Below are 26,439 nucleotides of genomic sequence, written 5' to 3' on the forward strand. Positions count from 1 at the left end.
GGGGGGGAAATTAGGAGAGTTGCAGAGAGATACCCTATTATATGTGACAAAAAAGTGTTCCCCAATAAATACTTTTCTCTAAATCAAATGTGTGGGAAAGATAAAGGGGGCGGAATCTTCAAGTAAATAGAAAAACATTTATATCCTTTTGCTGCTCACTATTAAAACAAACTTGGTTTGGAGAAAGGAAAGCGAGTTCGTATTATGTAAGGGGTGCCTACTAAGTCACTGACAGGTTATCAGGATTCCTGATTCTAGCTTCATAAGCAGTTTAGAGAAAAATGCTGGGAAGAAACATATAGAAATGTATGCTTTAAGAAAAGCAGACATTCTGAATAGCTTACCTGGAAAGCCTCTCATGCTATAAGAGGGAGAAAAAAGAAAACACGATTAGCAACAAAACAAAGATACCAGTGTTAACAGCCACTGAAGTCTGACAATTGTGAAAGCAATTGACAACTGACTGCACCATAAATCCAGCAGGGTGAAATTGCTGCACCTTGTGTATAGGTTCATTTGAACCAACTTAAATAAATTGAAAAACATTCAAGGCCAAGGGAAAATCCTGTTGTAAACATACATACAATCTCCTTTATTACTGTCCTACACTAAAGTGTGTGTGTGTGTGTGTGTGTATTAATATATGTGATATATAAAAACTGATATATGTGAAGTTCTGTTCTGAAGAATTGCATGTATTGTGAATGAAAGCCATTTCATGAAGATGAGCTCTCATCATCCTTACATGGATAAATGCAATAAGTGGATTCATATTAATCCAAGTAATCCACACAATAAGGGTGAGGGGAACATTCATAACTAGACATACACACTATTTTTTGTAGTAATAATAATAATAATAATACCCCCCCATCTGGCTGGCTTGCAACATATCTAAAAACATAATAAAAAAATAAATCCTGACAATCTTCCATAAACAGGGCTGCAATATCAAAGCTTACAGAAGAAGTGTGTGCCTCAGAACCTGTCCAAAGATGAGAAAAAACAAAACTGTATCAGAAGCAGCAACTTCTACACATGGCATCCAGGGTTCCAAAGGATTTGGTGAAAGGGTTTGAAATGTTTGTGTAATAGCAGTTTTGTGACTTGACAGATGGGGAAATATATTTATACTGTTCGGAAATGAGTCGTTGTGAGTGCAGAAGCATCCATCACGGCTATCAGACTTGCATCTGATCAAAAGGTTAGAGTTGTCAAACTAACATCTTTAGTGTCCCATTGATTATACTCTGGAAGCACTATAAATACTCAGAATACTTTGCAATGCCTATAAATAGCTTGCTTCCCTTCTTGCTTAGGTCTGCGAGTTTACATATTTATTAGTGTAATGTTAATAGAGGTTTGTGATTAATTAGGTTCCACGTGAGAGCATGATCCAAATCTTAATTGAATAATTCCATTAGAACTCAGGAAGGGAAGCGTGAACCTTGGTTTTGTCTTCTTGGTTTACAATGCTGAGATTTGTGAACACAGCCTTCTTTTTCTATGTTCATTTAGAGGTCTTTTAAATGAAAAGCACTAAGCTTAATACTAATCCCAAATATGATCTATCACATGTTGGTGTGCAACATGTGATAGATCATATTTGCTAGTTGCTAGTCCTGATGCATTCATTTGACTTGTTAGAGTGTTGTTACATTTTGAAATAATTTAGTATTTGATTGCTATAATGACACATTAAGTAACATTTTTGCTGTTCTGTTGTGAGCAGCTTTGAGCACATTCATATGGAAAAGCAACAGACAAATTTAAACAAAAAAATAATAAATACTCTTCTATGAGGTGGGCCATTATTTTTTCTATTTTGCATACTGGGAAATTTGAAGCCGAGGCACAACTTGCTCATGGTTTCCTCACGAGTCTGACCGAAAAAGCTGTCTGACCGAAAAACTTAGATATCCCAAGTTCAGTATCACCATTCGTCCATATTGGGCCATAGTAACTCTTAGGACCATCATAAAATACTCCTAATTTAGAAGTTAAATCTAGTTTTATAGGCACTTCTAAAGATTGTATTTATTTTAACTAGCAATTGTTATGAAAGTCCCCAAGTGTTGATGTACTTTGCTTCCTAGAATTCCACGCTGTAGTACAGAAGCATACTCCCTATTGTGTACTTATTGGTCCAAAGAATTCATTTATTGCCACTTTCCCACTCTGAAGACTGCAAGAAAAGTCACTCATGTCAAAATTCATTTAGCACACTGCATATTCCTTTGCTAATCTCTTTTAATGACAGCTTTTCATACGAAGTCAAATTTGTAGACCTAATCCACTTTATTTTAAGATTAGCAGTACTACAATCTAAATATTTCTGTTTTAGAACATGAAGAAACTCTCCAAACAGGTGAGAGAGGAGAAACAGGGATGTAAATAATAATAATAATAATAATAATAATAATAATAATAATAATAATAATAATAATTTATTTATTTATACCCCGCCCTCCCCAGCCACGGCCGGGCTCATGTATGTATATGACAGAAATACATACATACATGTGTGTATTTTTTTAAAAGTTACATTGCCGATTTGTGGGCAAGGGGAGGACTGTTTCGTACAAGTTTTAGTGAAGTACACCACGTATTCAAATAAAATGTGTCATGTATGAATCACTTCTAGCAAAATGAAAACCATAAACTGCAATTTCAATGAAGTCTAACTGAGACAATATATGGAATCTTTCTCCTAACAGAATCTCACCGGACCTTTGTCCAATTCCTGAGCATTCTAAGTGAAAACACTGTGGGGATAAAATGACAATTTTATGTCATAAAATGACATTCTACCAGTTCTGACATGGTGTATGTAAAAGGTAAAATAAGACCAGGCTGAACCCAGGAAACAGAATGTAATAATAATAGTAATAAATTTTAAGCTAAAGGATGTAATTCTAACCAACACTTTCTTGGAAGCAAGTTCCACTGAAGCAGTGGGACTTGTAACTGATGCACTGTCGAGTTACCCAAGTGAATAAAAACTTAACAAGTTACAGGAAGTGATTTGACATTTCAGATGTTGCTCCTTGGAAAGCTTAGACCTTTTCCAGTACTTGGAATCCTTGGACACGCTTGGCCTATTTGTATCCCACATAAACCAAGATTGCATGATTAAGTTTATGAAAACTAAGGTTGGGACAAAAGCGAACTTTCTCTGAGCAGCTGTGTTATGAATTTATTTAGAAAGCAAAGCCAACTCTTGACATTACTGCAGCTGTTGGTAATGGCTACATTTTAATCAAGGTTCCTAAGCAGTTCACATCATGAGGCCAGCACAACTGGCTACAAGCTTTCTTGGGAGAGAGGAAAAAATGATTGGCAAATGCTTTTCCCCCCTCTTGAGATGAGAAAAGAAACTCATTTCCTACTTCTTGAAGAAACTCACATTTAACAAATCCCAGCAAGAGCAACTGATATGAATACCACCCTATATAAACAACATGTATGGAGCTCAATTTCTCTCTCTCCCTTGAATAAACTTAGGTAAAATGTACTACATAAATAGACATATGTGCAAACTACACTTTATGTGAATTTTAGAAATTAGAATTACATCATTAAGACCAGGGGTCGGCAACGTGCAGCCCATGGGCCGGATGTGGCCCGCGAAGACCATTTTACTGGCCCACGAACCGCCTCCAAACCAAGCCTCCCACTCAGTGAGCCCCCCGCGTGCTGTGCTAAACTGGCGCAGAGCAGCGCAGGGACTCACTGAGCGGCGCCGGAAATCACATCTGCACAGGCACAGATACTGGAAATCGCTTCTGTGCACGCCCAGACACCAAAAATCACTTCTGCGCAGGCGCAATTTCCAGCATCTGGGAATGCGCAGAAGTGATTTCCGGGGCACCGCGGACATGCACAGACGTGATTTACAGTGTCACGCTGTGCCGGTCCAGCCCACAGATGATCTCCACTGGAGTGACCCGGCCCATGGCCGGTGAGCCTTGCTGACCCCTGATAAAGACAATAATCTCATATGCTTGGGTTTGTTTTTTAAGTGGAGGCAGGGGCACTTCCACTGTTCTTTCTGCCCTGCAAGATAGGTTATTGATGCTCTCCATCCCTGCCCCCCAATCCATGTATGCCCATGAAATACATTGAATATGAGCATCCAATTTCTGTTTCTTGTCCTTCACCTCCATCACTCCTCCCCCTTTCCCTATTCTGGGCACATACATAAGTTTTTCTTCACTTGTGCATGCACACATTTAACAAAAAGCCCAAAGAAATCCCAAGAAGCATGCAAGAGTAAAAAAAGCAAAGCCTTGGGTTATCATGTTTCACAATGGACAAAATGGAGACATGAGCTCCTCCTAGCTGGGTGTTGTAATTCAAAACAGGCAGCAATCAGTAGTTATAGGCGTTGCTGTAAATGAAAAGGATTGTGCTCAGGTGAGGAGCAAGCACACACAGCCCTGTGACAGTAGAAGCCACTCCCCACGCACATGATAAATCACCCATTAACGAATCTGCTGACAGGATTCCACACCAGCAATGATTGCATATGTAATACTTGCCAGATTTCTTACAGAAGGATAAATTTGGATTAAATGACTAAAAATGAAGAGATGGAATTTTGATGACACTGATGTCATATGAATGGTGCAAAGAAACAAAAAACCCCAATGTGCATGCGTGAGTTTCCAGAATTAATTCTCATGTGGAAATACCCTGAGAGAAAACTTCATAAAATTGGGCTTAGCTGACCTAACTCTGAACCTGTAGCAGCAGATAGTAAAATAAACAGAAAGGGGCAAATAAGTTGCTGCATAGCTTTTTCTTTTACCATACACACTTCATTTCTGTTTTTAATGTAGAAGAACAGGGTTAGGTATTGGCAATTATTCTGTGAATGTGGACAACAAAAGGATTGTAAAGAGCCAGTAAAGGCATAGAATTTTGATTGTAGATATATGCAGGATTATGGAACATTAGAGTCCTACTTTTAAACTCAAAAGGTTCTACAGATGGCATAAGTGTAATTAAAACCATGCTCCTTAAAGCTTTTACAGCAATGCAATTTTAAAAGACTGAGGCATGAACAGCTGAAGTCTCCTGCCAAAAGAGAAACTGGCTTAATTGGCTGCAAATGCTTTCTTCTGTGGCCAACATCTGACCCCAAAAGGAAGGAAAGAGGAGGGAGAGTATGATATTTACATGTTTTGCAAACAAAAATGTTTCCAACATTTATGCTCCTCTCCAACTGGCTGAGCTAACAGAAAACAAGACTTACTTAGACTGCATAGCAGAATCTATTTTGCATTTTTGTGTATTAATTACTGCCCTTATATGAGTGAATGAAGTTTTTTTAAAAAAATAATAATCAAACAATGGATTGATGGTTGACTGAACTCCCCGCCCCGCCAAAAAATGTTTTTGCTCTCCAAGGTTTTCATGCTTATCTTTTCCTGTTCACAGTCCTTTCTGGAAACTGCTTCAGCACCATTCATTAAAGTTTATTTCCTGCAAACTACATATTTCCAGCATATCAGGGATCATGTAGCTAACATGACAGCACCATGGTGTCACACAGCAAGGTTAAGCTGTGTAGCAATGTCACTGGGGAAAGCAACATTGTTTTAGCTCTGAATGGAAAGGGCAAGAGAAAACACAATGGCACACTTCTGAACAAGTGAAATTATGCTTCTTGTGTGCCCCACTATGGTAGCAAGCAAAGAAACTATTGGTGGACTGCAGTAAACCAAGCGATCCCATTGGACTAAGGAGACAGGTGATCTGGAGCCTACACCTATGCACCAATCGCTTACTGCCCAGGTAGCTAAATTCTGACCCTCCAGATGTTGCTGAACCACAGTTTCTATCAGTCCCAGCTAGTATGGTCAGTGGTCTGGGATGATGGGAGTTCGGCATATATAAGTGGTACTATACTGTACTCAAAATGTACATATACATAACTTAAAATAATAAAAAAAATTTAAAAATGTCCATTAGCAAAATAACCAGTGAAACAAACCCAGGTAACACTAATGAGAAGATGGAACACTGGTTGAAAAATACATACCGATGGACAGGACAGAAAAAAACCTAAGCTATTTCCTCAACTGCTTTGGGAAGAATGATAAGATTCTGTATCTGAGCAGATATTCTAGTGCTTCTTGTACTTTCTTGAGCTTTTCTGGTGAATGGTTTCATAACTGAAGTAGTTTACATTATACATGCATTTTTAAGTCAATAAGGAACCACTGTTATATTCTGAGTCTGTTCACCCAGTTAACAGCCACAGAATGAGGATGGGGATACACATTATATTGGAAGCGATCCAGTGAGGATTGATAGCCTGTCATCTGGACAAGTATCTTATTTAAGCTGCCATTCTTTATTCAGTAAGCAATAGGTGAACACTAAGCCTGCTTCTCTGCTTCTGGACCAGAAAATCTATTTTGATGCACTGAGATTTCACTGCTTACCCATGAACTTTGGCAACCCAGAGAACACTGGCTCTGTTGCTTCATTAATGGCTTAGGATGATCCCTCTTCTCTGCCCTCAGAACAATTTTACACCATTTTGACTCACTGAAAAGTTACCAAAGGTGGTCTTTTTGAAGATGTGAAAATACTTGCCAACTTGGTTCACGGTTTCAACTGAGCTGTCTTCTTCCATTTCTCACAGAAAAGTTTTAAGTCATGTTGAAAAGTAACTTAGTGACTCACTTCAAGCAACTATTTTCAGATAACTTCCTGAAGCTCCAAAACAAAAGCAAATGTATTTTCAGGCCTGTTCTCCCCTCCTGCTTATGTGTGTAACATCCACTGATGTGCCACGTGCCTATAACCCAACAAGCTTATTCTTGGCCAAGTAGCTGAACCACCTTTTATAAAATTATCGTGTTCAAAACTGGCTGAAACAGAGCAGTTTTTCTACAATAGACTTTCAAAGCTTAACCAACTGCAGCTCAAAGCTTAACCAACTGCAGCTAAGATGAGGTGGAAACTTCAGGAAAGGATGGTCTTTGTCCATAGAAGCCATGTCATTATAGTAATCTCCCAGACCATGAATTGTCTTGTTTTAGGCAAGAAGAATGCTATATTACTTAAGATTGATTTATAGGCCATGAATTTTATTCACAAAAGCTGAAAAGAAGAGTTTAAATATGCATGAATGGACAAGTTTTTTATTCAATGCCAATGTTAAAAAACAGATGGCATAACTTAGCATTAAATCTTCATGGAACTTTTCTGTCTCTCTGCACGGGAAAGAGTTACAGGATGCAACTATTAGTACAAAAAGGACTGCATACCTTGTTCCATGAACAATTACTGCACTCCCTGTTCTCTTTTAAACTCCATCTTTGAAGGGTAAAAACTTAACTACTATTTACTAGTCCGAGCACAATGATGCCCATTCTGACAAAGATTACTGGGCATGACAAGCAGTCATTTTATGTTAGCTATGCTGTGAAAAACTGGAGATTTGACAGAGGACTTAGAAGCCAAGGTACTGGACAGCCAAGGTCACCCAATGTATTTCTCAAACCCAGTCAGTGTTCTCAGCTCTTAGCACAAGGATCTCCAATCCTATCCATGTGATTAATAACCCAGGGTAACTGAGCAACCTTTGAATAACCCCAATATGTCTAACACAAAGCATGATTTTTCAGGAGCTATAAATCAATGGATTTAACAGAAAAATCCATGGCTGTTTTGGTTTGGTTTTCCTAGAACATAAAGGATTAGTTGTTATGAATGGCAGTTTCACCATCTAGTTGAAGAGCTTATGGTATTCACAACAGAAACAGAACTTTTTAAATTTGAAGTAAGTTCTGTAATTCTAACTGGCATCTACATCTGACTAGCACATGGTTCCAATACAGCACTCAAGTAGGACCGAAACACTGGAGTATTAAAAGGCTTTATTATTTCTGCCTTTTGCCTCAGTTTCCCCAGCTGCCTCTTCAAGGTCTGTGCAGCTGCACTTCATTAGCATCAAACCTAAAGATAGACAACGCTACACACAATATCAAGATGAACTTTATTTAACTTCAGAAAAGGTCAGAATTCAGAAACCTACCTACTTGACCACTTTAAAGAAAAATGCTGTTGAGCAAACATTCCACCCGACAATAAAATCTAAAGCTCTCCAGAAAGACAGTATCAAGAGGAAATAAAATGCAGGCATTCACAGAGGATGCAGGGCCTCTCTTCAGTTCATCGCGAGAAGGGTTATAAGGATGTACCTTCTTTTATCCCACCCACTGGAATATATCTTTTTATTACAGAAGAATGAAATACACTTACATTTCCTGGAAGGTGGTTCAAATCTAATGAGGATGGCCACTATACTGTTGTAGTGCAACATTTTAGTCATTGTATGCTCTCTCAGGTTGGTTCTTTGGGGACACAAGTTCAAAGGCCATTCTCTGCCAGGCTGGGAGTCTAGGTTCATTGATTTCAATAAGTCTACTATGAGTATACCACATTTTAAGTAAGAGCCCACAGCTCAGAGCCGAGGTAGAGCCATGTACATCATGAAAACCAGGCCCCCTGCTATACAGTGCTAGCAGCTGGAAATTGCCTCTTGAACTAAAGGCAGATTGCTATTGACACTAGAGAAGCATTCCTTCAAGTCTGGTTCAATTTGCCATGAGATGCACAGCAAAAGGAAGTGTCAGTCAATGGAGCCTAGTTTCCCTATGCACTCAGCACCTATTTGGTTAGTCTTTATTACTTCTTTATGACACACAAAAATGAAAAACAAAAAGGGGATAACTGATGTGTAAAAGCACTTCAAACAAAACTCAGCTTTACAACTGGCAGTCCTAAAAGTTGGCTATTCATTAACGCTTCTTACTGAGCTTCAGGCCTCCAGCAGTGTAGGATACTGGAAATGTGTGCCAGATTTATTTAGTGGCTGTCTTGAATGTTAACAGTTGTTCTGTAACTCAGTGCAGAACTTTGATGTTAACTCTCTGAAGGTCTAGGTCTGGCTTATGTCAAGTCAATTATAGTTGTAGAATTGTTCCCTTAAAATGACTTAAAGGGGGGGAAACCCATAAGTAAAAATGAGTTCTGCATTATCTATTACTAAGAACTGAATGGATGGGCCATACTAGTAGAAAAGGAATTGTCTTGGAGCCATGATGCACAGGGCAGAGAGCAACAAAGGAAACAAAGTCTTCAATGCAACGTTATTTAATAAAAATAGTTTTGGTAGAATGTCAGGGTATACAATTAATTAATCAAAATCTGAAATACCTTATTTGCTAACTGGCCATTTTGTTGGTGAACAGGGTTTTAACTTATTTAGGTATTTTGGATATTTCTCAAATGATTATATTGAATCTGAATAGGTTCATGAAGGAGGTTTTCAGTGATTTGAAACAATGGGCATCACAATGGGGTAAGGTTAATATGCTTAAGATTAATATATTGTCATGAATAATATATACAGATGTGCAATATGCTGTCCTTTCACAAAAGCCTGACAGTCAGATTTTCAAAATACCTTGTTGTTCCCATTATAAGTATTAAAACATGAGTATTTCATCCCATTAGAGAGTTATCTCTACATCTACATGTAGATCTACATCTAAGATTTGAATCTGGGTATTCTAGTACCAAAGTCCTGTCCAAATATTTTGAACAGCTGGAACCCTATAATCCAGATGGAGTAAACTTGTTGCCCTCATAATGTTCACAGAATCACAGAATCATAGAACCATAGAGTTGAAAGGGATCCTGTGGATCATCTAGTCCAACCCCCTACAAGGCAGGAATATGCAGCTGTCCTTTACAGGGATTGAACCTGCAACCTTAGCATTATCAGTACCACGTTCTAACTAACTGAGCTATTCAGGCCGGCAGGATGACTCCAGTTCCTATCAGACCCAGACAGCACAGTCAATGATCAGGGATGACAGGAGATGAAGTCCAACAACATCCAAGGGCCACAGGATTCCTATGGCTACACCTGAACATATTTAATATAGATGTAAACCTCACATGGATACCATCTGAAAGGCTCATATCAACTTAAATTCAGTGTAAGATTCATTTACCAATGGTCACTGTATCTGAAATGTGAACTGATAGTGGTTTACTGTTATTATTAATATTAGTTGTATTTTAGAGTTATTAACCTATTTAGTACAAAGATAAGCTGCTCAAATAAGCCATTTTCAGCGCTCTATACATGCACCAAATTTCTGCCTTCTAACCAATCCCTCAAACTGTTTTTTAAATTTTAAAGTTCAAATAGGAGGCATGGGAATCAGTAGACGCAAATAGAGTAGACATAGAGAGGGGGCAAAAACATGCATATGCATTGGTATCATTTCCTCTCTAAAATATTTTCCTTTAGAAGCATTTTTGGATTGTGGAATATTTAGAGACACACTTCTGCTTCTGCAGTGGGGCAACGTTCTGCAAGGGAAACTTAAAAGAGGATGTCGTTGCTCACCCCCCTGCATCCTTACAATAGTGTTTCAGGGTTTAAAAAGTACAGTAAGATTTTACTTTAACTTTTGCAGGGAGGCAACTAAGAACAAATTTGGCACCTTGGTAGTAGCTACTAACAGACACTTAACTAAGTTAACAATCTGATCTCCCACTGCCATGGCATATCATTTGTGAGAAAACAACTTGAATCCTGTTCACGCAATTTGTCAATAAGAGTTTTATTCTCTTCCTAATAATGTATTATAGGAGTACACGTATGAGATAATTAATTCAAGCACTCATGCCCACTCTGTATGGTCAAACTATCCTTTTTGCTAGCTTCTCTTCCCAGCCAACCGTCACCTCCCTACAATTCAGATCTTCAAGGCTCATGATTTAATATCTAGTCTTTCAATCATGGAGTGGAAAATGGAACTAAATGCCCTGCAGTCCATTATGCTGCTGAAAGAAAATACTATACATACACCAGCTCTACATAGTCAGAGAAAGCAGGTGCACTGCAAAGAAACACTAGCAGAGCAAAGTGTCAAGATTCATTTGAAGCAAACAAGTCAAACCACGGGGAAAGACCAGCAAAAGGAAAATCAGTGTGACGGCTCAATTAGCTCTAGAAGAACCTTCCTACACATCTCCTAATACGGCAGTCAGAGCATGAGGAAAACTTGTTTTTCCCTTTCTGTATACTTTACCCTGCTGCATGAACAGCAATAACTTCATGCAAAACGCCAACTGTCTGAGAGACTGACTCACATGCAGAGAGCTAAGAAGAATGCTGGAAGTTGTACGAAGACTGAATCACTTCAGAATATGAATGCAATTGATTTCTATTACAGGTTTATTTTGTGAAGATGTAAAGTTATCTCAACGGGCATACTAATTACCTAAGTGAAGCTTCGGTCCCACATACCCAAAAAAGCCTTTCATGGATCTTGAGGCATACTTTTTTGAAATGAACTAGTGCTTGTATAAGACAAAACTAGTGAAAGGTGTGTAGGTGATGGAAGCCTGATTAACTTGTTTACTGTTTCAGTACAACAAGAGCTCTCCAGAGTATGAAGGAGTGATTTAATTGCTTAACAATAGATCCTAATAAGCAGTTTAATTGACAGATGAGGAAAATTGCCCAATTAAGCAATCAAGTGTACAGAAAGGAGCCTCTCTCTCTATATGGCGCCTTTACATGCCTGTCGCCCAGTGTTTCTCAAACTGGAATTGCAGAAAAGGGATGAGTGAGGTCACAAATCCCTTCCTGACACCTAAAGAGCCACAAAGGAGAACAAAAGTGAGAGTGGGGAAGCTGGATGAGAGATGTGAAGCACAGCAAAAGTGGGTTCAAGTGAAGAAGTAGTGCAAGAGATGAGAAAGCTAAGCAGGTATCCCCATGGATGATAAATAAAATAGAAGATCTTTGCTTAGCCATTAATACATGAGCCCCTGACATAAGGAATGGCACTAGGAAAGGTGCATTACAACTTTAAACAAAATTTTTAAAGTTGCCATTGACCCCATAGTTTCTCAGGAAGTTAATCCTTAACCAAAATTACCTTAAAATGTTCTTTGTGACTCCAAATGCATGAAAATGCTATGCAATTACTTAGAATTTTTTCTCAAAATGACCCACTTACACATCAAGTTTTAAGACATGCATCATAAAATAGGTAGTCAGCATTATGTTTAGTTACAGCTAAGGTGTACTGCAGAGCTGTTACTAAATTTAAATATATAGCTACTTCCCAGTTTTCTTCTTTGGAAGCACAGTAAGTTACAATCATAAGAGCATCTAACAGGCTTTTATGTCGTGGTAAATACTAAGATAATTTTCAGTGTAGCAGATCACAATTAATTGTCTGCCACTAATAATGCAGACTTAGTAAAGTCAGCTTGCTTTAAAATCAAAGTGAAATCTAAACAAGGAATAGAGACAAGGGGAAATTCACCAGTTTCTCTGGCTCATTATTCAGGTAGCAAATGAATTCCCATAAATGCTAACCCAGTTCCCTACACTTTGCTGACTGCTGATATGTAAAGAAACATCTGGAATTTTTGATAGCACATATTCATTGCAGCTGCTTTAGATTATTATATCATCTTCCTACTATTTCTCACCTACAATACGATACAGTAGTGTTAATATCAGACTTGCATTTGTATGAAGTCTCTGCTGGTCATGGCAACACAAGTATGAAATGTTTCTATGTGCCATTAAGTAATCAGAAATGGAAAGAATGTTCAAATTGACTCATGCTACATTTTTATTAAAAAAAGACAAGAAATAAAAGTGATTCAGGAAAACTCACAAAGAATTTGTGTTCAGAAGGTTTTCATACTTTCTTACAAACAGGAACTCTTGACACTTTGAAAAATAATGCCAGCTAGAACTATGGATATCATCAGTATCTCTCACAAAAAGGCTATTTTCTGGACCTTTAAAGTACTACATGTCATAATATTCCATCAGCCCTTTACAAATAAGACAGATGTCCAAACTTCAAAATGCTAGCAATATTGTGAAATATAAGAAGCACACAGCAGTTTAGCAAGCTGTTCAGGTTTTGCCTCATTTTCATTTCAAAGCCTATGCCCTCCTAGTAAAAATATTCAGCAAATGCAGTTCCTGTTGACTGTGAAGAGATAGGAAGCAAATTCAAGTGATTTACTTATAATCCCTGAATCAGTAACTATAGCAAGATGAGAAGACCCTACATAAGTATACTGTTGAAGGCTCCTTCTACAGAAAAGCTTTGACAAAGCTTTATTTCACAGGGACACCTTCAGAAGAGAAATGACTCACACAGAAAGACTCAAGTGGGGAAAGGCACAAGTAACCTGTGAACATAATCAGCCCTTAGCAAGTTACAATATAACACAGAAATGAAAAGCTCTTTGCTTACTCTGAGTGTCTTTGCAATCGGGGAAGGAGACGATGGGGGAGAATCAGACTGAGACTTTCTGTTTCGAGTAAACTCCTTACTCCTGGTATACAAGGACGACATGGTCCATTCAGGGTGGTGGCAAGGCAACAGGTCACCTCTCAGTAGCAACAAGATCCAACTCTTCACCTCTGTCTCACTATGTGCAGCTGGGTGGTGCCTTCTAAAGCAAGAAGAAACTAGTTTGACAATTATAGTATTTTAGCCAGTGTTCAAAGTTACAAGTTTCTAGGCACCGGGCTGACGACTGCAGAAACAAATGTCACAGTGGGCTGTTCTCCATAATGCTTTAATCATGACAAGACAGACCCCCAGGAGCTTCTGCTGGCAGAGGACAGTGCTAGAGCATGTCACGGTCAGGTCTGAAACCTGCCTTCAGGTCTTCCAAAAGATTTTCTGCTATTCAGAGCTTTCACGCAGCAAAGCCACACTATTTCCAAACAACCGATGATGGCACGAAATCCGGTAACAAAATTGGCAAAAGCCTAAAGATTACTCGTTTATCCAGCTAGGAAGACGCCTTAGCAGAAAAGTTTTTAAATCCACAGCCTTGTCGAGGCAGATCTCTGTTGCTGGAGCAGGGCTGCATCATTAGGGAGAAAGTACAAATAAGGAACAAATGCTGCTACAGAAAGGGGCAGTCCAGATGAAACTGTGTTTTGTTCCATGCTCCAAGTTAGGAACGCCTTCACACACTTCTATCTACCCTCCCCTCTTGCTATTTTCTGACATTCCAAATCCTTACTTGCTCAGTGAGGAATGCTGGAGGGAGGCCAAAGGCATAGATTCACTTTCAACTTGGGATTTGGGCTGCTACTTGTAGGAGAAAGAAAGCTGAAAGTTCCTAAAGCCCAGATGGCTTCGAAGTATGAGGTCAGAGCACAATTCAGTCAGCTTGCTTGCAAGGTCTAAGTTCCAGCCACTAGTTTTTCTAGCATATTTGGGTGATTTAGAGCTTCTTCTTTAGCAAGGTGTTTTTTTGTTTTTTCCCCACATTTTAGGCCACTGCCAGGCAGTCAAAATTTTTGGAGAAGAAAGTTAAAAATCTCTTAAAAGTTTGAATTCTAAGTAAAAATGAACATGTTGCTAGATAGGTGTGCCCAAGCAAACTCTAATTTCCTTTTAACTCTATCATACATTGGGTTCACTTGTGCTGAATGTATAACAAGTACACTGAAAAGCTAATTAGTACAAGCTGTAAAGCTAATGCTAAATAGGTTTGGGTGTGATACATTTTGTATCTCATACACAATCTATGCACTATTCTTTCGGATTCCAACAGCATTCAAAAGCAAACCTAAAATAAAGTTTGCCTTTAGCAAATTAGCACTCAAGAATACCAGGGATAATTATTTAGTTCTCAGAACACTTGAATAATCTCCAAGTCAAAATACAATTGAGAATGGGAAAATATCACTTAGCATTATAATGACAGTGCTTAACAAATATTCATACAGGTACTTAACTGGGAAAATATGCAAGAGGGATGTTGGCTAACAATGATAACTTACTGTGTATTCTTCCGAGTATAAATGCCTGGCTCTGCATTACAGAATTATGTAAAATCTAATTTATGTGATTAGTTAAGGGACTGAAATTTAGGTTCAAGTTCAAGTTCCACAGTACGGTAGGAATAAATATGTTTAGGCAAAACCTTTTATTACACTGCAGCTGAAGGAGGTGTGTGTGAAAAGAGTAATCAGATAACTGATAAGATTTAGTTTTGCCAAACCTGATTAAGAAACTAGTAGAGCAACTATCATATTCAAGTACAATTTCTACGAATTAGCAAGTCAGCTGAAGATGCAAAAGGGAACAGCAGATGCTTTAAATCCTATTTTCTTAGGCAAAGCTTCTTGCAATGGGTTAGAATATAAGAATAAGCACACACATTACTTTTAGTCTCTTATACATATGAAGCAAACCTTTACTGCCAATATGCCTATTTGCATAATTGGCCCATATCTCAAAACAACCTTAATTCATTTCTTTAAATATCTCGTACTTCTGCTTTTTCTTCCATGATTGCTTGTGTTCCCAAACAAAATTATTCAAGTAGCCTACCTCATGACAAGAGAGGTCGTATCAGAATACAAAAGAACTTGAAGGTAGCCCAGCTTGACATCAAAGTGGAGTTAAGGATATCCAAATTCCACACACCACTTCTTTTTTCTAACATTATGTCAATATACCAAGAACAATGGAGTGATTCATAATCAGCAGTGGCTAAACTCTGCTAGAAAGAGCTGGGGCGGGGTAGCGGGGAGGAGAGCTGTGTGTTTAAAGACAAAGTACAGCTAATAGATAGCATAATTTAGAACACACTGAACCTTTAATGCCAGTGTTCAGTTTTAGGCTGCTGCATGTTGTCAATTAAAGTCCTTTTGAGCAGTTGATCTTTTAAACAGAAAGGAACTGAAAACAATGTAGACAAAAAGGAACTGAAATCAATCTAGAGCTTCTTAAACTTTGTGAAATCAGTATCACCCATAAAACTTACTAGACCATCCTTCTCACTAATTTCACTGGTTACAACCCAACTACTACAAACCTAAACCTTTCCCCAATGTATCAGCCTACCCATAGTTATGAACTGTGTGATGTTGACTGCTACTCTTCCACAGTAGCAGCTTTACCACCACTTGAAGTAACTGGGCCAACAACACTCACAATTCCACGCGCTTCCTTTCAGTGATCCGAGTAGGAATGCCAAATCACTAGGAGGAACATAAACATTGTGACTGCGTATAATCTTATTACTAATAAGGCATCAAACACTAGTTATGTCTCATTCACCAGGTCCAGTGCCCAAGCCTACAGAAGGTACTTCCTGTAAACTTGCATAGCCACACATTAGTCCTGTAAGAACATAATATAGGTGGCATAAGTTAGACAGAAGATATGAAGCTTTTAAAAAGTGGATTCATCAGAGGCATTGCTAAATTATTATTAGAACCCACTTTTTGACAAGAGTCCCCAAAGAAGAGCCCAACTAAAGATGGCAAGCTATCTGAAACTTGCCTTGAATTAACTTAGAGCTGTTTTAATGTCTTCTGGGGGGAAAGATCCGACTATATTTTTCTAATATCTGAGAGGCTCAGAAAGATTACTTCCAGAAAGATTCCATCTGCAATTGCATCAGAACCTGGAGGGGAGGGAGGGAAACAAAATCCCTTTCCTTTTCTATAACTTGTTACTCACCTCTGCCGCTGCTTAAAAAGACGAGAGGGGTGTGTGCTGGGAATCACAGAATGGTGGGGAGGGTAGAACAGATAGGCATGTAGAGCTAGGAATTTTAATCTGAGCCAGTGAAAAATTTCATCAGGGCTCTTCTATCATGACGAGGTCATATTAAAGTACCTATAGTGAGCTTTTAGGAGTTCCCACAGCTGCACTCAGAAACTTCACCAGCATCCCTGCTCACAACTATAACAGGAGCAGGCATGTGATAGCATTTTTGCCGCCCCTCCTTCCTCCCATGATTTTCTCCCCCAGAATAGTTGTGTCTTATATTGCCAGTGGGAGAAAGGGGCAAGGAAGACTGCTTATAATTCTGCTTTTAAGCTATTTTTAAGCTAGGTCAAGAAACCTAAACGATGTGTATAAGATATGTTAATGCTGGTTATTCCACCTGACAATCTTAATCATTTTCTTCTTGATGTCCAAAGTGTCAGCTAAACTAACTATGGGATATGAGCTACCTCACACTCAGAACTTCCTTTCCCGTAGCTTTAAAATATGTAAAGGTAAAAGGACCCCTGACCATTAGGTCCAGTCGTGACCGACTCTGGGGTTGCAGTGCTCATCTCGCTTTATTGGCCGAGGGAGCCGGCGTACAGCTTCCAGGTCATGTGGCCAGCATGACTAAGCCACTTCTGGCAAACCAGAGCAGCACACGGAAACGCCGTTTACCTTCCCGCTGGAGCGGTACCTATTTATCTACTTGCACTCTGATGTGCTTTCGAACTGCTAGGTTGGCAGGAGCAGGGACCATGCTATAGGAGCTCACCCCGTCGCAGGGATTCGAACCGCCGACCTTCTGATTGGCAAGTCCTAGGCTCTGTGGTTTAACCCACGGCACCACCCGCGTCCCACAGCTTTAAAATACATCATCCTAAAAAAAATGGACTCCCACCTTTTCCCCATTGTCTTTCCGATGCAATAACTCTCTAACTCTATAGCTGATTTCCTTCATTCTAGTGCCCATCTATCCAGTTGGAAGGGCGGAGTGCAAGTAATTAATAATAATAATAATAATAATAATAATAATAATAATAATAATTAGCAGCAGCATCTCTACTAAATTTTAACATGGAAGGAGGTAGATTTAGCAACAAAGTCTTTCTATTCTGTTTTTTTCTCCGCATTACCTAAACAATCTACATGCTTGCATACTTTGTCAAGATTAATTATGTGCTAGATCCTTATAGCCTCTGGGTTGTGAATATATAACACTTCCCCTTTAATTCTATGGGGTTGTTTTCGTCTCTTTGTACTCTCTTTCCCTGAATCTGAACTTTTAGTTCAGCGCTATAGCTTAAATTTAGAGAGTGCTGTTACTTGTTGTTGTTGTTGTTTAGTCGTTCAGTCGTGTCCGACTCTTCGTGACCCCATGGACCAGAGCACGCCAGGCACTTCTGTCTTCCACTGCCACCCGCAGTTTGGTCAGATGTGCCTGGCGTGCTCTGGTCCATGGGGTCACGAAGAGTCTTCCCCAAATGAAACACTGGTTCTTTTCTGGGATCCAAGCAGGATAATTGAAGTTAAAACAGCTTATGTACAGGGGTCACCAACACATCACTTACAGGCACCAGCCAACACCTCCTACGGTACTCACAAAAGGTCTCAGGAAATATCCCATAAAAATTCACAATGCACCAGACTCCTGCTCAGTTTCCCTTTGCGCTGGCTTGATGTCAACTACATTGAACAAGCCCCTTTAAACATGCTCGCATTTCATTAGACACCATGATCGATACCACCCATTCTGAACAGAGGAAAGGTAAAAAGGGCATCTCTCTGTGAGTGTCATGGTATCTGATGTAGTCTCTTCTCCACTGATGCGGGACTGCTATGGGGAGCCTGCCTGCACCATCTTGTGGTGCTTTCTCTCTCTCTTTTTCTTTTAGATGGGACAGTCATTATGTGCTATCACTCTGGTAAGCAGCTTTTTCAAAATTCTACGGCACTTTATCAAAATTCCAAGTATGCCCACTGGCCCCCAAAAGTTGGCAACCCTGTTATTGTTCATCACATGGTACTACAAGGTATTCCACACTATGTAGATTGTGTAAGAGTTTCAGAACTCTATCCTATCCGCAAACATTTCAAGTCAATACAGAAAAGGTACTTTTAGCATTGCTTCTTACTTTTAAATAAAATGATAGTAAAGTGCTAGATAGCCCTATGCAAATATTTCATCAAATCTCAGACTGCCTCAATCATAGGAAAACCCTTATGACAAGAAACATCGCATGAGCTGAACTGACTTGTTCCTATACTTGGCCTCAGCTAGAACAAAGGTCAGCTACATGCATTTTGATTACAAATGCAAACAACACTGTCAAAATATTTGGTAGTTTCCACAAAAAGCAACTACTTGTTTTAAAAAACATTTTGTGGCAGAAGTTCAGGGATGAATGTGGATGTTTAGGCAGCTCAGACGGCACCATTCATTCAAAAAGGGAGGCTTTCAGCAGGCTTGTGGGGGAATTCCAAAGAGGGCTGAGCATGCTCAGTGGCCACAAAATGATGGCCGGCTGATGGAGGGAAGAAAAAACAGGAAATAAAGAAAGCAGGAGAATGGAATGGAGTACTGCATTCTGAAAGAGGTCGTGGCTGATTGGAACCCTCAACAGGATCACTCCACAGTGCAGCACTATGTGGCAGGTCCCACATGTAATCTATCATTCTGCTTTACTGTTATAAGCACAAGCCTGATTATGACAGGGATAATGTCTTTGATTCTAATGTATGACGGCAAGCTCATGTCCTGTAAGAGAGACTGTAAAACATTTTTTTGGAGGGGGGAATTGGCACTAGGCTGAGATATAAACATGATGAAAAACACTGCAGTGATTTCCCATAAAAGGAAGACAAGCAAAGCCCTTTGCCTGCAATGTACTGAGTGCTGATTTATTGCCATGTAGTAGGTTCTCAAGTCCTGGAAATAAAGGGATTAGAGTAGAAGATCCCACATAGCAATTAAATACAGAAGAATCCAGCTGTAATTCAGAGATCTTTCTTGATCAGCTACTATACAATAAATCATTAAAGGTAATCTCCTTCATCGTTGTTGAATAAAGTACTGGGTCCAAAAGTTCATATGGCCGGCTACAAAGCCAGCTAATCTTCCATATCTAAAAGATAGCCTCAGACCATAGTTCTTGCTCAGTTCATCTATAAAGCTGGTAAGAAAGAAGAAGCAAAAGATGGTAACCCAGAGAACATATTCTCATTCATCTCCAATAAAACCCCCTACTTGGGCGCATGCGCAAGTTTGATCATACTTAAAGACGGCAACTTTTAGAAACAGCCAGTTTCTTTTAAATGTGAGTGGCTAAAGAGGAACAGAATGTGAATGTAATAAAAACAGTAAACTGTTTATAGAAAGGACTAGCAATTTCCTGGGCTTGAGGTCAAAAAATAGATTCTACAGAGGGCCAGCACATTACTGCACCCCCACCCCAAGTTATACACATACATAGCAAATTATAGTAAAAATTGACCACTTTATGGGGGGACAGGGACTAAAGACCATGATTATAGAGCATTGGTATACTGTGAGGAGATTCATCTAAAAACAAATCTATTAAAACAAAAGAACCAAGAACAAAGTAAAGAAAAAGGAGTAAATTTTACAGTATTACTTCAGAAATAATGAGAATACAAAGCTTCCTATAAGTCAAATACCAGAACACACCATGTTGTTTTAGTAAGAGGGATATGCTTTTCTCTAGTTCCAGAATTGCTTTCTGAAAAATAGTCATCACTTAAACACAGGCAGAATATAAGGTTCTAATTTATAACCATGCAAACTACTGAAGTAACTAAGAATGCCATCCTATGCAGTCTTATGAGGAAGAATGTCACAGTGAATACAGTGGAACTTTGCAGACCAAAAAGCATGCACAGAATTGGGTGTAATTTACAGTAGTCCAGATAAATAGGAGTCAGCATCAAATCTGAACATCACTATTGCAAACAACTTCAAGCTAAACACACTTCTGCACAGTGTGTGAAGTATGTGGCAACAAGGAAACCAGATGTGACACCCAGCAATGTGGACTAACCTTTTTTTTACAGGTTAGTCATTGGATTATGTTATGAATTTGGTGCTCTGCAAGCCAAGTGGGCTGAAATCCCTGCCAATCCATTCGTGATGCTGTAATCTTTACTAAAAGTAGTTGCATCACCACACTGTATTCTTGGGGCCTGAAAGACAATGAGAGGCGTCTTGGTAGAATGTCCACATTGTAGTTTGAATTCAGTAATCAGTACAAGATTGTCGGATTCATGATGGCACTTTGTAGCTATTCTAAACTATATACGTGGACTGGTATATAATAATAATATGGTAATAATTTATTTTTTGTACCTAGCCCATCTGACTGGGTTGCCCCAGCATTTATCTCTTTAACATCTTTGAGCATTCCACGGGGTGGGCATGACTACTGAGAAGGTACTGCAACTTCCTCTGGTACAGGCTGCAATTCCTACACATCAGTTCTGGAACAGTAGGCTGGATGTGTGGGCAGGTATGTATGTAAATTATTTGACTCTCATGAGTTAGGGATGAAATGTCTATTGTACTAAATACTAATTAATGTCTATTGTATTAAAATCCTGAAAAGCAGCCAAACTCCCATCAACTTCCTAATGATTAACTGATTCATACTTAATAGAGAGACAGCTGCTGTTGATAGTTATTTCCATTCTCAATAGGGCAGCTCATACCACACCTGCATTTTCTCTTTTACAATTATACTATTTTTTTGGGGGGGGGGGTCCTTTCAAGAAGAGCTGTGCTATTCTATAAAACTTCACACACTTCCACTTCACTGCAGTGCTAATGAAAAGGAGTGAACTTTCATACCATTCAACTGATAGACTTGTTTCATTGCATACTTTATTTTACGGGTATATGCTCAACATACGGCATATACCTGGTCTGTGTCACTGAGCCTTTGGAGGATAAATAAGATGGAGTTGGTATCTTCCACCTTTGACCTCCAGGTTAACTAGTACAACATCAACATACATTTGAGCTCTGGGGAAATATCACAATGGTCTAGAAGCATTCCCTTTCCAGGCTTCCCATCAGCTTAGATACTGCTTTTAAGGGTTTGTGCCTGGTGTTGGACACTAGGGACAAAGTGGGACTGTTGTTGGGGTGTGGCCCACCCTGATGCCCAATAGTCTACACCAGGCATCCCCAACCAGTGGCCCTCCAGATGTTTTGGCTTACAACTCCCATGATCCCTAGCTAACAGGATCAGTGGTCAGAGATGATGGTTATTGTAGTCCAAAACATCTGGAGGTCCAAAGGTTGGGGATGCCTGGTCCACGGAAAAGAGAGGAATGACTATATTCAAAGCAAGGCAAGATTCAACTCAGAAATACTGTAATTTAGAAAGCATAGGTTTCATTCACAGGAAGTTTCTAAAGACATTATGGTCTCATGATTTCTACTTTTCAAAAAAAATATATGAAAAGAAACATTTCATCAGTAAAGGTAAAGGGACCCCTGACCGTTAGGTCCAGTCGTGACCGACTCTGGGGTTGTGGCGCTCATCTCGCTTTATTGGCCGAGGGAGCTGGCGTACAGCTTCCCGGTCATGTGGCCAGCATGACTAAGCCGCTTCTGGTGAACCAGAGCAGCGCACGGAAACACCGTTTACCTTCCCGCTCCCTATTTATCTACTTGCACTTTGACGTGCTTTTGAACTGCTAGGTTGGCAGGAGCAGAGATTGAACAACGGGCCCTCACCCCGTCACAGGGATTTGAACCGCCGACTTTCTGATCGGCAAGTCCTAGGCTCTGTGATTTAGCCCACAGCGCCACCCGCGTCCCTATTTCATCAGTAGGCTTAGCCTAATTTCATTATTCCCCTTAAAATTAAAATAAATGGATAAATGATTTCCCTCTCATTTGCAGTTAATTTTCCCCAAGACATACAATGCTACTCGGGACAGACTTAAGTAGCCTTGTTTATAGGAGACAAACCACTCCACCATAGACTTGCAGCTACTGAACACTTTGAAATGCTTTGCACAGTACTGGCCATCATCCAAGAACATAGACTGGGCTACAGAGGCTATTAGTCTGACACAGTACAGCAGGTTGAATGTCTGAGGTAGAGAAGGCACGCCCAACTTCCACAAATTATGTTTGGAAACATTAACTGGACCATCTTTTATCTGTTTCCCATCCATCATTTGGACTTCAATTCCCATCCAACTGTAATAAGCCGGATAGGAAAGGGTTCAGCAACAGCAATTCTAAGTTTAAGTTATAATTTATTCACAGGCAGCAATGAAGAACAACACAACCTTACTTTATATGACATACTTTTAGACTTGTGTGCAATTTTTACAATAACATTCTGCCCCAAAATGATAGGTGCCTTTAAACAGAACTAGCCAGGTGCCACTTAGCTTTATTTTTGGCTTTAAAGTTCAGCATCAGGATGATTGCAAAATAGCATGGAAGACTTACTTCCTACACCTATGAGTGAGCATAAGCTTGAACAAAATATGGGAACGTATTCAGGTACACACATATGAAATAATAGTGCAAAGGGGAAAAAAAAGATCCCGTATATCAGAATTCTAATTTACTGTGCTCCTCATATTCTGGTTGATCACGAGTCCTAAATTACACTTAAATACATAAATGGCTTTCTGTTTAGGACTGCTATAGATCAGCAACTTCAATAAATTTTCTGTCATTTTTGTCCTCACTTCTTACTAGTCTGATATCCTGCCAACTGAGTTTACTGCAGGGGAAACAGGTCTACAATCCACTTCTGAGCACAGGGTTCTTTATTAGAAAGCTTTATTAGAAAGCTAGTAATTCAAAGGTATGTCCCCAACATTTTTCATAATTAAATGTTTTATTTTATCATAATCTAAAAGTTGCCTTTTCTCCCACACTGCAATGGACATAAGCCAGGATGAAAGCTTTCCAAGTGCTATACAGCCTCTCTGCTAGGAAATAAAATAACAAGAAAAATGCCCTTCTGGCAACGCTCTTTGGATTCCCAAAAAAGGAATTGTGCATCACAACTGTTCTATTTACAAAAATAGTTAAAAGCACAACATGTTACTGTTCACTATTTGTTGCTCTTCCGTATTAGTCTGCTAGAGGCTCACCTAACATTACTACCAAGCAAACTCCATTGCTTCAAAGGAACTTGTAGCAGTGTCTGACTGGGGCATACCTCACCATATTAGGTAGTCTGATCCCAGAAAACAAAAAGCTATTGCAGGCAGACATAAAAGACTTTGCTCTTGGAGAACACCATGACAGTAAAGCAGAGAAATGAATGGAAGATTTTATAGAAGGTCTGTAGGAGTAGCAGTGTGATTTGGTGGGGAAACTTTCCGCTGAACTGTTAGTGTATGATGAGAACAGAAGGTGTAGCACTTTTGTTACAAAGCAAGTGTTAAATATACAAGAGATCAGCACGAGCCTGCAACTCACCTTTAAAGCTGAAATATTAGCATAGATATTTCACTGAATTCTCAAAAAGAACTAGAAAAACACCAACAAATTTAAGATCGTGAATTTGAACCAATCAGGTGATCAGCAACTCACGCCACAGGACAGGTGAATTCCAACCACATAATTTCCAAACACATCCAGTTTCAGTTTGTATTCCTAGCATGTTCTTTACTGCAAGTACAGGAAACATGTAACCCTCCACAGACTGCTTGCCTCCCACTCCCATCAGTCCATGTTAGCATGGCTAATGGTCAGGAATGCTGGGAACTAGAGTACAAACAATATTTTGAGGATGAACGTTCCCCATCCCTGCTTTAACAGATGGATGCTCTACAATTTTTATGTCACCTGTTGCAACCACAGAATTATAAACTGGATTGTATCAAGCACTGCACAAGCAGAAGTTCACATGTACAACTTTTCCACATTTTTGAAACAAGCTGTTACAGATTTACATTTTTACTGTGTTTACCTTTAATAGATTAAGTTAGATTTACTTTTCATAACAGCCTCATAGTAGCATTTTTTTACACACACACAAACCACCCTCAAATCAAGCCAGCTTCTGAGCATGTGCTAGTACTTAGCTTTCTGTCCATCTGGCAGGCTTCTAACAGTACATATAATTCCATGTGAGGTTCACACAAGATCAACATCTGGCCAAATTATTACAGTTAGAGGAAAAAATTCAAAATTAGTCCCAACCAAAAAAAAGAAAAGAAAATGATTTCAGCAAGACTACTCAACTGTTGTTTATTTATCTCACTTCTAACATCAAATATCTTTGACAAGCTTATTTGAAGGAAGAAATGCTGCATTATTATTTGTTTTAAGAGAAGCAATTTTCAGTCCAAATTTATTAAGAATCCCAATTCCTCTTTCTGGAAGTTCTTACATAAAGTTATTAGTTTCTCACTTCATACTTTGATAGCTGCAGAACATGCTCCCTCTAGTGGCAATTCTGCTATGTGATTTGGTCATTCAGTGATGTCCTAAATCATTAAATCTTATCAAAATCATTTTTGGCAGAGCCAGCAGTACTTATGAAAATATGACATCAGATAACTTTCCAAAAGTGCCCCTGTATTTCAGGCACTTCTTCTTAATACATTTGCACTGCTTTGATACTATTCCCTGCAACAGCTTCCATGCCCATCCTTCCATTTAATGTGGTTGGCTGCAGCAGCCTATGAGATTTTTGTCAATGATGTCATGATGGTCTGATGAAACGCCATCATGGATGTTCATGAACAAAACCATGTGTGACTATAGCCAAATGGATTAATGGCAGTCCAGGCAGATGAGGCCAAGAACCGTAAGCACTACTAAGTGATCTTGTGACACAAAAGAGCACAGATAATTTTTATCAATTCCAACTTTGAAACTGTCCTCTCACTAAACACAGCAGGTACAAGTAAAGTGAGAGTAATGTGAAGTACTACACACAAATAGATATAAATACCTTGAATATTACGCTTATGAAGCTGTGCATTTTTCTAGAGATTGATTATATAACAAAAAAAATCATGATCTGAGACAGCAACTCTGCTGAATCATTCTCTCTCTCTCAAGGAGCAAAGATACTTCTTTGCAGTCCTTTCCAATGTTATCATCTTCCATTTTAGCCAAATATTTAACATCAACTATCAATTCATAGATTTCCTTCAACTGCAACATTTGCTTAAACCTGTTAGCTAGGTGAGCAATTGTTTCATCTACCGTAACATTAAATAATGCTGTGCAAAATTTAGCTGTATGATCAAGAATGAGTCATCTGCTCTTTTGCCTAGGGAAAGTTTGCATTTCTTTCTCACATGTTGCTCAGGGAATGTTATCTCCACCACTGATGTGGATGGGCATGGCTTAAGTGGAGAATGGCCCTCTGCCAGTGATTTTGTAGAAAAGAACATGCTTGCCTATAATGCTGCTGAAAGAAAGCATAATGAGACTGACAGACTATAAAAGAGCCAGGCAGAATTTGTACAATAGTTTGGGGACCCCTAAATTCTATCAAAGGGGGGAAAGTTACAGCCATCTTGTGATTTCCCCTTATTAGTAAGTAGGGGAGGCACAAAGCTTCACTTTTTCCAAACTGGAATTTGGAGTATGACACAACCAGTCAGTCTCGAAAGCATTTCAGATCAAGTCTTGCATATTTCTGAAGCACTGAATTGTGGTTCAAACCTAACTTGGTGGTCAATGCGCACCTCGAATTTTAGCAAAAACCTACCGTATTTTTCGCCCCATAGGGCACACCACCCCATAGGACGCACCTAGTTTTTGTTTGGGGGGGGGGGGGAAATAAAGGGGAAAAAATTATTTCCCCCCCAGGCACGGGGCTAG

At 39.2% G+C, this 26,439-nt stretch overlaps 1 protein-coding gene across 26 annotated transcripts in view; it reads right to left on the reverse strand.

Moving 5' to 3' along the window:
* PPP1R12B (protein phosphatase 1 regulatory subunit 12B) overlaps positions 1 to 26,439 on the reverse strand; it is a 106,276-nt gene that overhangs the window by 21,569 nt on the left and 58,268 nt on the right. For 17 of the 26 annotated variants that reach the window (XM_083444279.1, XM_083444277.1, XM_083444278.1 and 14 more), the window contains one exon: positions 345 to 361. In XM_083444279.1, the coding sequence (XP_083300405.1) occupies positions 345 to 361 (17 nt within the window). Of the gene's footprint in view, positions 1 to 344; positions 362 to 13,331; positions 13,534 to 26,439 lie in introns of all 26 variants that reach the window. The other 9 variants (XR_014512183.1, XR_014512184.1, XR_014512185.1 and 6 more) reach the window with 1 other exon arrangement.

The sequence above is a fragment of the Podarcis tiliguerta genome (genome assembly GCF_965153285.1).
Source record: "Podarcis tiliguerta genome assembly, chromosome: 6".
Lineage (NCBI taxonomy): Eukaryota > Metazoa > Chordata > Lepidosauria > Squamata > Lacertidae > Podarcis > Podarcis tiliguerta.